The sequence below is a fragment of the Nicotiana attenuata genome, unplaced genomic scaffold (assembly GCF_001879085.1).
Source record: "Nicotiana attenuata strain UT unplaced genomic scaffold, NIATTr2, whole genome shotgun sequence".
NCBI classification, from domain to species: Eukaryota; Viridiplantae; Streptophyta; class Magnoliopsida; order Solanales; family Solanaceae; genus Nicotiana; species Nicotiana attenuata.
The window spans coordinates 65868-82376 of record NW_017670532.1 but is presented as its reverse complement, the minus strand read 5'-3'; the positions used below and the strand labels follow the sequence as shown (position 1 = coordinate 82376).

At 38.9% G+C, this 16509-nt stretch overlaps 1 protein-coding gene across 1 annotated transcript; it reads left to right on the top strand.

Annotated features, from left to right (window-relative positions):
* The first annotated feature begins 8146 nt into the window (after positions 1 to 8146).
* LOC109240631 (probable aminotransferase TAT2) lies at positions 8147 to 12971 on the top strand. Its single transcript, XM_019407299.1, has 7 exons — positions 8147 to 8486; positions 9506 to 9845; positions 10781 to 10999; positions 11080 to 11139; positions 12062 to 12217; positions 12327 to 12420; positions 12682 to 12971. Exons 1-7 carry the CDS (start codon positions 8206 to 8208, stop codon positions 12807 to 12809), a joined length of 1278 nt encoding a protein of 425 aa, XP_019262844.1. The 5' UTR covers positions 8147 to 8205; the 3' UTR covers positions 12810 to 12971.
* The last annotated feature ends 3538 nt before the right edge of the window (positions 12972 to 16509 follow it).

Sequence of the window (16509 nt, the reverse complement as noted above, 5' to 3'; positions counted from 1 at the left end):
ATGGTTTGATTGTGGAGTTTTCCGATTTTTCAAGATCCAAAGACAATTTCTTGGCTCATACGAATAAGAGCCCATCCCATGTAAAGCATTGACACACTCCACTCTGCTTGCATCATCATTGACATCAAGATTTAAGAGCACGACCTCAAGGGGATCCTCCACGTTAATCATAGCACTTGTGTCATCCACTATCACAGCTGTGACAATGTCCACAAATGAGCACACCTCGGTGCTACTGGGTTGCTTCATGGATTTACAAACATGGAAGACGACCTTCTCATCACCCACTCGGAAAGTTAGTTCACCCGCTTCAACATCAACCAATGCCTTCCCCGTTGCAAGAAAAGGTCTCCCTAGAATAATTGGGACCTCATAGTCCACCTCACAGTCCAAAATCACAAAGTCCGCCGGTAGGATAAATTTGTCCACCCGGACAAGTACATCATCAACTATACCCAAAGAACTCTTCATTGATCTATCTGCCATCTGTAATCTCATGGATGTTGGCCTTGGTGGCCCAATACCTAGAGTTTTGAAAACTGAGAAGGGCATTAGATTGATGCTTGCCCCAAGATCACATAAAGCTTTGGCAAAGTCCGCACTTAGTGCAGGGGGTAGTGAAAGCACCAGGATCCTCAAATTTTGGGTCCATTGAATGTACTATGGCACTGACTTGGTGGGTCATCTTGATAATTTCATAGTCCATTGATCTTTTCTTTGTAACCAAATCTTTCATGAATTTAGCATAACCAAGCATTTGCTCCAAAGCTTCCACCAAAGGCATGTTGATGGATAAGATCTTCATCATGTCAATGAATTTTTTGAATTGGTTGTCACTTTTCTGCTTGGCTAGCCTTTGAGGATGGGGGAGGTGGTCTAGGCAAAGGTGCCTTGGCTTTTGGCACCACTGGCTCCGGCATGTCAATTATGTGCTCCCTAGACGGGTTCACGGCCTCTTGAGTTTCCACCTCGATTTCATCAATGTCAATCCTCACTTCATTATTCACATTATCATCAACTACATCTTCAACTACCAAAGGAACATCATTTTCTTGCAACTCAACATCATCATCCACAACTTGCTTATCTTTCGAGGCATGCACATCACCGCCTCTCCCTCTTCTTGTTGTAACCGCCATCACATGATTGTTCCCACCCTTAGGGTTCACTACCGTATCACTTGGTAGAGCACCCTTTGGGCGAGTATTCAACGATTGAGAGATTTGGCCTAATTGCACCTCAAAATTCCGGATGGAGGTATTGTGGGAAGCCAATTGAGCATCGGAATCTTGGTTCTTATTCATCATTTGTGAGAACATCATTTCTATTCTTCCCATATCATTACCAGAAGAACTAGATCCTTGAGATTGAAACGGAGGCGGATTGTTCGGTTGTTGGTACATCGGGGGCCTTTGAAAGCCTTGCCCCCGGTTGCCTTGGTTTCCATTGTTGTTCCACCCTCCTTGACCATTGTTGTTCTAATTGTTGTTGTTATTCCCATTCCAATTCCCTTGGTTGCCCAAATTGCTGTTCCCCCAATTACCACCACCTTGTTGATTGCCCCAATTTCCTTGGGGTCACCATTGTTGGTTTGAAGAGTTGCCTCGATTGCCTTGATAGTTATTGACATATTGAACCTCTTCACTTTGCTCATCATAACACTCATTTGAAAAACCACCGCCATCATTGTTGTCATATTGTTCACAATTTGCCTCCTTTTAAGCATATTCACTCCCTCCATGGCATTGACTTGGCGAGGATTTTGGACTTGTTGCAATTGCGCCTTCGCCAATTGATTCATAGTAGTAGTGAGCTCGGCAATAGCTTGACCGTGATCATGCAATTCCTTGTGCAAATGGATGACCGCGGGGTCACCTTGGGGCACATTCGCTCTACTTTGCCATGCCGAAGAAGTGTCGGCCATTTCATCCAAAGTATCACAAGCTTCATTGTAGGGGAGCTTCATAAAGTTACCTCCGGCCAATTGGTTCACAATGCATTGATTAGTGGTGTTGATTCCCCGATAGAAGGTTTGTTGGATCATATTCTCCGTCATGTCATTATTTGGGCATTCTTTCACCATTATTCTAAACCGCTCCCAAATCTCATGCAAAGGTTCCGTGGGTTCTTGCTTAAAAGCCAATATTTCATCACGAAGTGCCGCCATATGCCCGGGTGAGAAAAATTTAGCAATAAACTTATCCGCCAACTCATCCCAAGTTGTGGTGGAATGATTGGGGAGTCTTTCTAGCCAATCCAATGCCTTTCCCCGAAGCGAGAAGGGGAAAAGTCTCAACCTAAGAGCATCTTCGGACACATTCGTCTGTTTGCTACCCCAACATGTATCCACGAACCCTTTTAGATGTTTGTAGGCATTTTGATCCGTAGCGCCCGTGAAATACCCACGCTGCTCAAGTAAGGTCAACATCACATTAGTTTTCTGAAAATTGCCCGCCCGGATTCTGGGTGGGACAATAGCACTGGCATATCCTTGGTTCGGTAGCACCCGAGGAATCGCTCTTGAGGTGGCGGAGGAGGGTTTGGTACATTGTCATTAGCATTGGCCTGGCGGCCTAGTCGTGGTCCGGGAGGTACAAGAGGCACCTCATCGTCTCCAATATCCTCAACCTCCTCCCCCGCAAGCATATTTCCAAGAGGGTCATTTGCATTTAAAGTCATTGTGGTACCTGTAGTAATCACACACACAAATTAGTAACAAACAAGGAAAGAAGAACAACACACAAAACTAACTAAATATATAGCCAAAACCATTAGCTCCCCGGCAAAGACGCCAAAAAGTTGATCGCTGCCTACTCTGCACCAATAAAAGGTAGCAAGAGAGGGTCGCAATAGCTTTTACCCGATATGAGGGTCGGGAATTCCTCAGGGAGCTAGGAAGGGATTTGATGTATCTATTCAGTCTAGAATGTGTAATAGTTCCAAATGTCACTTCCAACAGTTTTGGGTTTTCTTTTATAAACTACTATTGTAAAACTACTAATTAGATTTAAAACTAGATTATGCTAAGCGATAATTGCTAAGAGTTGTATCTAATGGATTAAGGGGCACTAGGGCAGTGACTTCCACCTAGGTGGCTAATTGACGGATAATTGCTTCTAAGGCTTAATTGACATGATTGGGGAAATATGTATAACCGTTGCACAATTTTACCCACTCTCACACCTCTCGGTAGAAAGAGTGATTTTGCCCAATTGACTCATTCGAGACCAAATGGGTAGGCAAATTAGCTCAAGCAACTAGGGTTCAAGTCGGGTAATTACTCTCTCGAGGTTTAACCCTTTAATTGGGACTATCAATTCTCTTGAGTCCATCCCAATTCCTTGTTGGGTCAATTTTGGAGACTTAGGCTCTCTCTCTCAACAAGAGCCAAGTCAACTTAGCACAAACCAGTGTTTGCAACCACCAATTCCTAAATTAAACCATAAAATTGACCCAAATACAAACACCCATAGTCAATCTAACCTTAAATCACAACACCCATCAATTACCCACACTAGGGTTGAGCCACAACCCTATCTAATGGGTTTAGCTACTCATGCTTGAACAAGAAAATAGAGAAATAGATGAAGAACAAGACATATTAATTAAATGCTAAATTTACAAGAATCTATCGTTAATTCGAAGCTAAGATGCCAAAAATGGCTACAAAATAGGTCTCATGAGCGCAACTCAACGTCTGGAATTAACTGATGACCTAAAAATGGTAAAATGTTCTATTTATACTAGGCTGGAAAAACTGGACAAAAATACCCCATGCGGGATCAGTGCGGGCCGCATGAAATGTACTGCGGCCGCACTAGGCTCTTGAACTTCAACTCTGGGCTCTCTGAACTTGGGCTCCGCGGACCGCGTAGGATGGACCACGGCCGCAGAGGTCTCTACTACGGTCCACACAGATATGACCGCGGACCGCGCAGCTTGGATCAAGGCAGAATTTACCTCTCTGAATCTCTCTTCCGCGGACCGCACCAAATGGTAGTGCGGCCGCGGAGACTCCACCGCGGACTGCGAAATGTGTACCGCGGCCGCGTTGCCTTAAGCCCATTTTAGCCATCTCTCTGAACCTACCTAGTGCGAACCGCGCAATGTGTACCGCGGCCGCACTAGGCCTGTTTGCCCTCATATTGTCTTGTCTTTGATACTTGAGCAGGTTTCACTCCTTTTGAACTGATCTTTGACATATCGTCACTATATCGATCAAACCTGCAATCAAGCACAACTAATGAGCCATTTTGGGACTATTTTGTAACAATTTATAACTAAAGCATAAACAAGAAGGAGCATAAAACACTATAAAATCCCTAGTTATCAGAAGGCTCGTGTTAACTGTGGCTACGATTCTGCGACGTCGGAGGTCGACGAGGATGCTGATGCTGAGGAGGGATTTCCTGGAGATGGTGGAGAGGAGGACAGCGGTGATGGCGCCGAGTGAAAAAGTTGTTACCTTTGTGTTTTTTTTTTGTTGTTTGTTGTTTTTTCTGTTTTCTCTGTACTGGACCGATTTTAGCCGCGTGTAATATGTGGTTATTCGCACAACTGTCTAAATAAAAAGGAGTTTTTGTCGTTGTACGTCCTTTGTATTTCTCCCCCTTTTGCTTTACATATCTTTGGCGTAAACTTTCAGTTTTATGTATGGTGAACTCCTGATTTTTCAGGGAAACCAATTTCAACCGGACTGAGCAGGACTTCGTCGTGTGAGTCTGAATGGACTCTCATTTGATTCGCCCATTTAGGCGAGATCGACTGGTGACTTATTGCTTTAAGCAGATTTGCCTTTGACTCAAACGAGGTTATATAATGGATTCGTTATTTTGGACGAAGTCAGTGTTTGACTTAAGTCGTTCGAGTGGGACCAAACTATCGTTGATTCGGGCGAAGTTGTTTTTCTTCTTTCTTTCTATATATATATTCGAGCGAGGTCGAACTTGGAGTTTGTAGATAAAATCAATCTTTTAGTAAGTAGAAGAAAAAATGTACGACGACGACCGATAGCTGCAAAGGCGTTATTGAGGTTGAACGTTTAATTTTGCGATGGCCTTTCACCGTAGGGATATTATTTTGAGCTGGTCGAAATGTTATCCCATTGTGACTCGAACAAGGTCGAATTCTTTTCTTTGGCGATGACCTTTTGCCGTAGGGGAGTTATTTCGAGCTAACGTCGAAATGTTATCCCATTGTGACTCGAACGAGGTCGAATTCTTTTTTTTTTTGCGATGGCCCTTGGCCGTATGGGTGTTATTTTGAGCTGACGTCGAAATGTTAACCCGTCGTTACTCGAGCGAGGTCGAATTCTTCTTTTTGGCGATGGCCCTTGGCCGTATGGGTGTTATTTCGAGCTGACGTTGAAATGTTAACCCGTCGTTATTCGAGCGAGGTCGAGTTCTTTTTTCTTTTAGCGATGGCCCTTGGCCGTATGGGTGTTATTTCGAGCTGACGTCAAAATGTTAACTCGATGTTAGTCGAGCGAGGTCGAATTCTTCTTTTTGGCGATGGCCCTTGGCCGTATGGGTGTTATTTCGAGCTGACGTCGAAATGTTAACCCGTTGTTATTCGAGCGAGGCCGAATTCTTCTTTTTTGACGATGACCCTTGGCTGTATGGGTGTTATTTCGAGCTGACGTCGAAATGTTAACCCGTTGTTATTCGAGTGAGGTTGAATTCTTTTCTTTTTTTTCGATGGCCCTTGGCCGTATGGGTGTTATTTCGAGCTGATGTCGAAATGTTAACCCGTCGTTATTCGAGCGAGGTCGAATTCTTCTTTGTGGTGATGGCGCTTGGCCGTACGGGTGTTATTTTGAGCTGACGTCGAAATGTTAACCCGTCGTTATTCGAGCGAGGTTGAATTCTTCTTTCTGGCGATGGCCCTTGATCGTATGGGTGTTATTTTGAGTTGACATCGAAATGTTAACCCGTTATGAGTCCCATTTTTTTGGAGAGTTTTCGGGTGTCCTCTGGTGGAGTCTAGTTTTGCTTAATTTTTGCGTTTCTTGGGTGAGACCCAGTTTGCTTAATTTTTGCGTTTCTTGGGTGAGTCCCAGTTTGCTTAATTTTGTTTGCCTTGGAGAGTATGATGACGGGGAGTATAAAACATTGCCGTTTCGCTAACTGGAGGGTACTATATGCGTTCGTTTCATGCATATATTGGAATTTCCTTGTATCTAGTCCATTAGTCGTTCGGCCCGGAGAGCTCACCGATAGGCGGGGCGATGAATTACCTCTTTAATTTGGAGACGTCCCCCTCATTGCCTCGTTAAGAACCTCCCCGAGAAAATCCAATTGGGACAAACCTCGGGTGAGGGAAAAGGGGATACGACTTAAGGGGCGTCACTTCCCAGAGGTTGAAGTGTTTAAGACGGGCGACAATCTAGTTATTTTGTAGTAGTTCTTTTTATTGTCTCTAGTTAGGATGTTCCTTTGCTTGCTTGCCCGTGCGGCGCTGGTGTCTCTGTCTAAGAAAACAACAGAGGGTAAACCAAAATGATGGGATTTTTCTTACCTCGATCCAATGAGTTGGTGAGCGAGGGTAGCCTCATAGCGTTGCTCGCTCTACCTGGTGTTTGAATGGTTGATCGAATGGTGGTTTTTAGATTTGGCGGCCATATTCGGCTTTCCTTTCTTTTTTAAAGGTGCCTTAGCTCCGCGCGGGTTGGGTTCGCCTTAATTGTTGCAGTTCAGAAATCGAGTCCCGGTTCGATTTCGTCTGATTCGTACCCATAACAAGGCAGACATGTAGTACTTTGTTCGTGAATAATCCGATGTGTGTGGGCTTTGTGTGGATATTGGTTGTAACTTCTGCTTTTGTGTAGCAGCCTGATCTGGATTAGCATGTGAGGTTTACTTACCACTCTTTCGGGTGGGTGATTATATTTCATCGGTTTTGGATCTGAAGGAAACTAAAGAATTTGGCTGAGAAATTCCCACAGAAGGCGCCAAATTGTTTGACCAAAAAGTTGGGGACTCTTTTGGTAACTTCAATTATCGATAATGAAAAAGGTAAATCTTAGTCAAGCATAATCAACTTCAGATCTAAAAGTGAATAACGAAATAATCAATGAAAAGTAGGAACATTCTAGATTTATTGATGTTATAATCTCATCTTTGATAAGAAGAAAAAAATGAGTTTACATCCTTCACAAAAAGAAATTGTAAGAGGAAGAGTAGAGAGAAAAAGTCCAGTCCCCCTTCTTCTCGAGAATTCCCCTTCTATATATAGTTCTTGGAACTTTGCCCAGTGTTCTTTGACCGACGTGCTCTCACGCGACGGTCTTTTTCGTCGTTATTCGAGTACCATTCTCACTTGATATACACTATCGATGATTTGACTCCGTGGTTGGTCGTGGTGTTTTTCGCTGTTTCGCCACCTTGGCGAGATCCCAGCTTGGTCGGCCACTACGGTCAGATTTTGACCTATACATTTTTAGCTATGAATATCGTCGAAAATGATGATAAAGTAGACTTCACATGAATCACACCGAAAATGTATCCATCAGAACGCGGTTGTGAACCGCGTTTTACTAAAACGCGATTTTCAACCGTATTTTTGTAAAACGTGGTTTTCAACCGCGTTTTTGTAAAATGCGGTTTTACCTTAACGTCCCAACCGTTAAGGTATAACGCGGTTTAAAACCACGCTTTATATATTTTGGTAACTTTTTTTTTACACCTAAAAAGTATTTTGAATCCAAAAAAACAACATTTCGGTTCCGGACTCTCTCGATAATTCCCTTACCTCATTTCCTTTCATAGAAAACCGGGCCGTCTGACCCGGTTTCACCCGTATACAGTACTGTCCTCTATTAAGTAACAATTCCTAACTAGTGGGACGTTGCAGCTGTATTTTCATTTGTGTGCTGTCCTCTACATTCTGGCATGAACCCATTGTAAAAGATGGTTTTCAATTTTTTATTAGTCACATCAATTTGCATGTGTCAACCAGTAATAAATGTGCTCCGCCAAATTCGTTCCTCTAATTGACTGAACGTGATGCTTTGACAATACAAAAGATGCTAACTAGTATACCTCTACGTTAATTAACATCTACTTGAAAATAATACTAGTATAAAACTGAGAAGAATCCTTTTGAAACAAGTATAAATATGGAGGATTAGTTCTAGGATTGCATTGCACAAAACTCACACTCTCTCTTTAATTTGAGCCCTTTTTCCATTTTTGTCAGAGAGAAAACATGGAGAATAATGTGGGAAGCCAAACAAATTACATAAAAGATGAGGTGGAAGCTCCTACAAATATCACAATCAAAGGGATTCTTGGCTTGTTAATAGGCAGTATCAGTGAAAATGAAGGTGAAGGGAATAAGAGGGAAGTGATTTCACTAGGAATAGGAGATCCAACTGCTCATTCTTGCTTTCATACAACTGCTGCTGCTAAAGAAGCTGTTGTTGAGAGCCTTCTTCTTGACAAATTCAATGGCTATTCTCCCACTGTTGGTCTTCCCACTGCTAGAAAGTAATCTACTTTTCTTATCTTATTGTTGTTAGAGTTTATGTTCCGTGCATTGACAACATATATACAGATTTTCTGACATTATCAGGTTAAATTTATCCCTAATAGCAGGTAACTCTTCATAGAAAATCCGGCATGATAATCATGAAAAATAAAGTAGTGACGACCTTCCATAATCGGCTACATTGTATAGTAAAAAAAAATTTATGTCAATGCATATAAATCTAACCATTGGTATATATACTTGCATTACATGACTAGTGAGTCTCTCTTCTACTACTGTGGTATATTATAAATTTCATCTTTATCTCCATAGTTACGTTGTTCATACTTGACATAACGTACGTTAAGTGTTATCGTTTAAATATATTCTGAAATGCAAAGCTGATGAGAACGTTAATTCCCTCACCTGGCTTTTGTATACCAGGTAAATAAATTAACGAAATAGATTACATGCATGATACTAGGTATATATTGAAAGATACTTTATATATTTACATCATATATACTTTTGGAGTTTGAAAGATACGAAATCAGGGTTGGTGTATATGTTGGCAATTCTTAATTAATTACTCGAATGATCATTTTGACCTTAAATAAATAGGTACTACAATAACTATGTATCAGTGTCAAAATCTAAATATAGGTATATATTGAAGGAAAAATATGTGATTTTCCTATAGATTAATTAATTCCCACGTAATGCATGGGTACAAACCAATGTGAGTTGTTCCACGTAACTCAAAACTTTAGTAGCATAAAAATCGAATTGTACATCTCTAAATTTATATGCATGCATGAAGATTGCCTCAACTTTTTAAAATACGTACGTGATGTCGTTGCTATAATTTCTCCAAACATTTGATCTAATGGTTATCACAAGTTTATGAGTTCCCACAGTAATTAGGTTCACAATCAAATATTTACAGATATTTAGTGTAGTTCACATGAACCTATATATTACACTGTGAATCCGGCCCTGCTAAAGTTTTTTTCTTTTTCTTTAATGGTGAAATGAACAGGGCAATTGCAAGTTACTTGTCGAGCGATCTTGCGTATGATTTATCACCAGAAGATGTGTATGTAACAGCTGGTTGCACACAAGCTATAGAAATTGCAGTATCAATACTTTCACGACATAATTCTAATATTTTACTTCCAAGGCCTGGTTTCCCAATTTATGCACTTTGTGCTGCTTTTAGAAATGTTGAAGTTAGGTACTATGATCTTGTTCCTGAGAAAAGTTGGCAAGTTAATTTGAAGGCCATTGAAGATTTAGCTGACCAAAATACAATTGGCATTGTTGTTATAAATCCTGGAAATCCTTGTGGAAATGTCTACTCGTACGAGCATTTGGAGAAGGTTTAGTGGCTGACCTTGATTTAATTCAATTTCTGATGCTTTTTGTATTTCTTTTTTCCCCCCCATTTATTTAGAGCTTAGTAATTATTTTTATTTTCTTTACGTCTAGCATATTATCTTCAATTTGGAGAAAGAAAAGTAGATTTTATCTTCGACAACGGATTAGATAATATCCAACGGAATAAATAGAAGTCTATCTTCCACCTAATTTCTCAAGGTCAAATACAAGAGGGAAATGATCTTTTGCTAGGATTTGAACCTTACACTAATAGCTAGCATGAATTTACTACAACTAAGTTCATTGGTGAAAAAAAAAAAAAACTACAACTAAGTATATACATGAACATTTGAACTCCATCCATGTTTTTTTGTGTTGACTAATTATTAAAGGAATAAACAAATTAGCCCTTATTTTCCTCGAGCACTAATCTTTTTTTAAGTTATGTACATTTTATATCGTCGGTACAATTTAACTGCTTAAAATAAGCTCTTAATTTTTTAGGTGATCACATTAGACATATATGAAGAATTATTTATTATTATTATTATTATTATTATATGTCAATTTTACCTGATTATTTAAAACAAAACACACACACACACACACACACACACATATATATATATATATATATATATATATGCAAATTCAATTATCTAGGCAAATTCTTTTTTAAGTTTTAAATTAAAAAATCAGGAATTTTAATTTCGAGCCAATTTTACCGGAAAAGGACCAAAATGTTATATTATTTTTTTTTTTGAAAATTAGTGATGTTAGAGTGATTTTATGGTTAGAAAAATCAATTTGATAACTTTTTCTGCACTAATGCTACAAGTTTGATAACCTTCAGTGTAATTAACCTTTCACTTATAACATTTTAGCTTCAGAGGTGGGGATCACTAATATATATTTGAATTTGTTTTATTGTTATCAGATAGCAGAAACAGCAAAGAGACTTAAAACTGTGATAATAGCAGATGAAGTGTACGGACATCTTGCTTTTGGAGAAGCCCCTTTTATATCAATGGGAGTATTTAGTTCAATAGCACCAGTGCTTACTCTTGGTTCTTTATCTAAAAGATGGTTAATTCCTGGTTGGCGACTTGGTTGGTTTGTCATTAACGATCCTAATTGCATCTTTAAAAGCCCTAAGGTTTGTTAAACCATATATCTTCAAGTTTTATAACAAATTATAAATACTTATTATAATCATATTTTTTTTTCATCTCTCAGATTATTGAACGTATTAAGAAGTATTGCGACATATGTGGAGGCCCTGCAACTTTCATACAGGTTTGTTTGTAGCCTATAATTTCCTTCTTTTTTTTTTTGTATTCATTAAGCATATTATGTTTAGACCAATGGAGCGACCGTCTAAAAAATATTTATATAATCAGATTATCTTATTTTAAGATGATTGCAAATAAATCTTATACTCCATTCATCCCAATTTATGTGCCTCTTTTCAATTTACGAGAGTCAATTGACTAATATTTAAAGCTAAATAGAAATAAATTAACTCAATATTTTAAAATTAAAATTTAGATATTCAAAAAACTATATAAAAAGTACTATAAGTTGCAATTCTTCTCATGTCAATATAATAAAAAAAAATTATGATATTGATCAAAATTCACATAGTTTAAATCTCGAGAAGCGAAAAGTGCTACATAAATTAAGACAAAGGGAATAATATTAAATATTACAACTGCTAATTTATTAAAAGTGGTATATCTCCTACTATAATAGGTAGTTAAATTATACTGGTGTAAAATAAATATTATTATTAGCCGTATATATAATAAAAATTTCTTATATCGCGAAAATCCCATAAACTCCTGGGATATTCACAAAGAGATCAAAATGAAGCCGGACGCTTATTGACAATTGCATAATACTTCAAGAAGAACCACACAAATCCTCGCTCGAGAAATACGCCACTTTAACCTTCTATTGAAGAAAAAATTCAAAGAGGAGAATCATCGGAACAAACAACGTTGTACTCAGAATTGATTAATACAATTATTTTTCTTTTATTTTTTTAAAAAAGATTAAATTTTTTTATCGAGTTTAAGTTCAACGCATTGACGGTGTTAAAATATTTACATAACAAGTCATCTTATAGGGTAATTATAGGTAAATATCAATATTGAGTACTAGCAATAATTTGTAACGTTGTAAAAATGTTTGCTAATTCAGTGTTTCGATGTTGTAGGCAGCAGTTCCCACCATTATTGAAAACACCAAAGAGAGTTTCTTCAGGAATACCCTCAAAATGCTTAAGAAAAATTCAGATATCTGTTATGAGAAAATACTGGAGATTCCATGCATCAATTGCCCTTATAAATCGCAAGGCTCAATGGTAGTTATGGTAATTTGCTGACTTCCACAAAGCTTATGTTTCATACACTTTTGTCCCACTTTTTTGCTTTTTTCTCTTTTAGGTCCTTCTACTTCTTAATTTTATTTTCTCAATTTAGGTGAAGCTCAATGCAGCCCTCCTCCAAGATATAAGTGACGATATTGACTTCTGCTTTAAGCTTGCCAAGGAGGAATCTGTCATTTTACTGCCTGGTAGTACACCAATTCAGAACATAAAGCTGTTTTACTTTCGTAGACCAAAATGAAAGAATTGAGAATACAAAAAATTGAAAATACATCTTCAAATATTACTCTATTAGTTTCAATTTATTTGAATGTGTTCGATTGGATACTGAGTTTAAGAAAAAAAGACTAACTAATCTTCACATGTCAAAATACCTTGAGAATATGTGACCCTAAACACGTCATGACAAAAAAATGTCAATAAATGTAACATTATAAAGTTTTTGCCAGGAACTGCTGTGGGGCTGAAGAATTGGCTCCGAATCACATTTGCAGTTGAATCATCTTTTCTGGAAGAAGGATTAAGGAGGCTGAAATCTTTTTGCCTCAGGCATTCCAAGCTCAAAATAATGAATTAATTAATTGATGCTTTTTCTTTACAAAGCATAATTAATTAAATTTCCTTTTCTTTACAGTACTGTTTCATATTTATTGTTGTAACGGCTCAATATCGTCGCCCTCTTGCTTTGTAATTCTTCATTCAAATAATCAACTTAGAGTAAAAATAATAGTGCCGAAAGTTCCACTAAACTCTCTAGCATTTTCACTTGATATGTTCTAAATAAACTAGAAAAGGTTAGAATAAAAAGAGCAGGAAGTTTAATAGTGCTCAAAGGCTCATCGTCTCTTCAGCTTGCTTCTATATAGCAAGTAAAATATGGCTAAAGGCTTCAAAACAAGCCCCAAAATAGTGAATATCTTGTAAATTAGCCAAGGAGAAATTTTTAGAGGTTCTTAAACCTTTGAAAACGCGTTTATGGTAATAATTAGCACAAGGAATTAAGCACGTACACAAACAAATTATAATTAATTAAGTCAATACAAAGAATTAGATCAACATTATCTTAGAACATCTCCCTCTCATGCTCAAGTGTTCAAATGAATCAAGAAAAAGTTTTCAAACTGGCGTAGGTACTAATCCTTTGTTTCGAAAGAGGGAAGCAAAAGGAAATAGATTTTCTTCACACTAATAGAAATTAATCCGCTAAAAACTGTTCGAAAAAACAGACCAACTACTGTCGGTAATAGGCAATAAGCGACCAAAATGCGACCAACTAAGCGTGATCTGAAAACGAATGGTCGGTAGAGCATACTGATGTTGGGCATATTTCTATATGTTTTAATGTTATTTTACCCATGTTTTAACTGCTTTTTGGTGCTATTTGGTCTTTAAAATGCCAACATGTGTCAATTATTAGTTTTATGACTAACTAAGTTGTGTGTGATGATTTAGGATGTTTGTGCAAAAATATGAAAAAAAGATGCTCTAGCTATAGGAGAAGAGGGTGGATGCGTCGCATCCAACCTTGGAAAAAAGGCTAGTTGGTGCATCCTTAGCAGTAAAGTCGGGAGAAGGCATCCGCCTTAGCATCCGCACCTGGGCACAACAGAGATGAAGGAACAGAGGATGGATGCGAAGCATCTACCCCAGCATCCGATGCTGAGAAGTGAAAGCTGAGGCGGATGCGAAGCATCCACCCCAGCATCAATCCCTGAAGCTGAGTCGGAATAGGAAAAGGAAAACTTTGGCCCACGACCTTTGTATACACTATATAAGCCAAAAACGCCTCTTTGAGGTCATAGAACACATTTTTTTGAAGGGAATTCGACCTAGGGAGAGCAAGGAGCCGCCGTAGAGGACGAGCTTCATCTTTTCTTTTACCAGACTTTGTGATTTTATGTTTCTTTGTATGATTTGTTATTTTGCTACCATGTCTATGTAGAACTAAACTTCACGTTCTAGGGCTGTGGTTCTTTCATGACTGTTATTATTCGGATATTAATTTTGCCTCCTTGATTTATCATACCGGTTTATTTATTCAGTCTTGCGCTTAATTATTTAATTGCTTGATCACCAATTGAATACCATCTACGAATCTAGAATTGAACTCGAAAGTGGGGATTCTAGATTGCACATAGGATTGAGTAGAGCAAGTTCTTGAACCTGGGCATCGGGGAACGAATTCGCGGTTAGGATAGACATATACCTAATTGCTTGTAATGACCCGACCGGTCGTTCTGAGCAATTGCACTTCACTAGGTAGTTTTCGGGCACGAGTAGCTCCGTATGATGTATTATGATTTATGTGAATCATCAGTTTGGGTTTTCAGGTGATTTGGAAGAATGTTTCTCAACTATAAGCTTTAAATTTGAAAGGTTTGACGAAGTTTTGAATTTTTAGTATCTGAACTCGGATTGGATTTTGATGGTTCCGTTAGTTCCGCTGGGTGATTTTGGACTTAGGAGCGCGTCCAGATTGTGATTTGTAGGTCCGTAGTAGAATTTGGCTTGAAATGGTGAAAGTTGGAATTTTGGAATGTTTGACCGGGAGTGAAATTTTTTGATATCAGGGTCGAATTCTAATTCAGGAAGCTGGAGCAGGTCCATAATATCAAATGTAACTTGTGTGCAAAATTTGAGGTCAATCAGGCGTGATTTGATGGGTTTCAGCACGTTTGTGGAAGTTGAAGTTTTAAAGTTCAATGATTTCGAATTGAGGTGTGATTCGTCATTTCGATGTTGTTATATGTGTTTTGAGGCCTCGAGTAGGTCCGTGTTATGTTATGGGACTTGTTGGTTTATTTGGACGGGGTCCTGGGTGGTTCGGGTGAGTTTCGGATGAGGTTCAGAACATTTTCATTTCATGTTGCATTGCTGAAGATTTCTGGTTTTGGTATGAACGCACCTGCGGCTGGTTTGCGTAGGTGCGATGGCCGCAGAAGCGTTCGTGGAGTCGCAGAAGCGAGAAGAGGCTGGGTGAGGAAGATCGCAGAAGCGGATTTTGTAGCGCACCTGCATGCGTGAAGATGCGAGATTTGGAATCGCAGGTGCATAAGGTTTCACAGAAGCGAAAGTCAACATCCGTAGGTGCGGGATTTCTGGGCAAGGCTATTTTCACATAAGTGAAGTTATACCGCAGATGCGGTGGTCGCAAATGCGATAATTTGACCGCAAATGCGAAAACTACTGGGCAGAAGCTATAAAAATCGCCGGTTTTGTTCTTTCTTCGTATTTTGAGACGTGGGACTCGGATTGAGACGATTTTTGGAGCAAATTTCATCACAAGGATTGGGGTAAGTGTTCTCTACTCAGTTTTGATAACATTTAATGAATCCATCTTTATTTTTAGCAATTGTTTGATGAATTTAAAGAGGAAAATTGGGGGGTTTTGGCCTAAAGTTTCATAATATGAATTTCTGAGTTTTGAAGACCGATTAGAGTCAGATTTGAGTGAAACTAGTATGGTTGGAGTCGTAATTGAATGGGTTGTCGAATTTTGTGAGTTTTGCCGAGTTTCGAGGCGTGGGCCTGAGTGTGATTTTTGGTCGGATTTGGGATTTGATGTAGAATTTGATCTTTATCATTTGTAATTGCCTTCTTGGGCTTTATATGATGTATTTGAGTTGCTTTTGGCTAGTTTTGAGCCATTCGGAGGTCGTTACGCATGGGATGGCATTTTGAGCATCGCTTGGCTTGCTCGATGTTGGAATTGTCTTGATCAAGATAAGTAAATCTTCTAAACTTAGCGCTGAGGGTATGAAACCCCAAATTACGTGTTGTGTGATTGGTATTAAGGTGACGCACATGCTACGTGACGGGCGTGCACCCTATGAATTGTGATTCCGTTGTTTCCATGGCACTGTCTAGTGGCCCTATTTTGTTGAAATTTGTGTTTTTCACCATGTGATAAGTAACTGAGCTGTCAATCATGCTAGATATTATGTTTAGGATCTATGCTGATATTGTTAGGACCCAGAGTGGTTATTGTTTGTTGTCATCTTACTGACTTCATTGATATTTCGTACTCAATCATATTCATGTATTCATATCATATCTGAGTCTCAGTTGTTATTTGTCGATACATCATATCATTGTTCCGGGTTAACATTCATGACATTGTGAGCCTGTGGGTGAGACTGGAGAGATTGATGACTAAGTGAGGCCGAAATCCTGATGATGAGTGACAGTTATGGGATCGGGCTGCACGCTTTATGATAGCGCTTGCGCTAAAGGAGCCCCTCCGGAGTCTGTAACACACACCCAGTGATCGCGGATGA

Coding starts and splice junctions, on each gene's coding strand:
- LOC109240631 (XM_019407299.1), top strand. CDS start 8,206: ATGGAGAATAATGTGGGAAGCCAAACAAATTACATAAAAGATGAGGTG. Junction 9,846..10,780: donor CGTACGAGCATTTGGAGAAG/GTTTAGTGGCTG, acceptor TATTGTTATCAG/ATAGCAGAAACAGCAAAGAG. Junction 12,421..12,681: donor ATCTGTCATTTTACTGCCTG/GTAGTACACCAA, acceptor AGTTTTTGCCAG/GAACTGCTGTGGGGCTGAAG.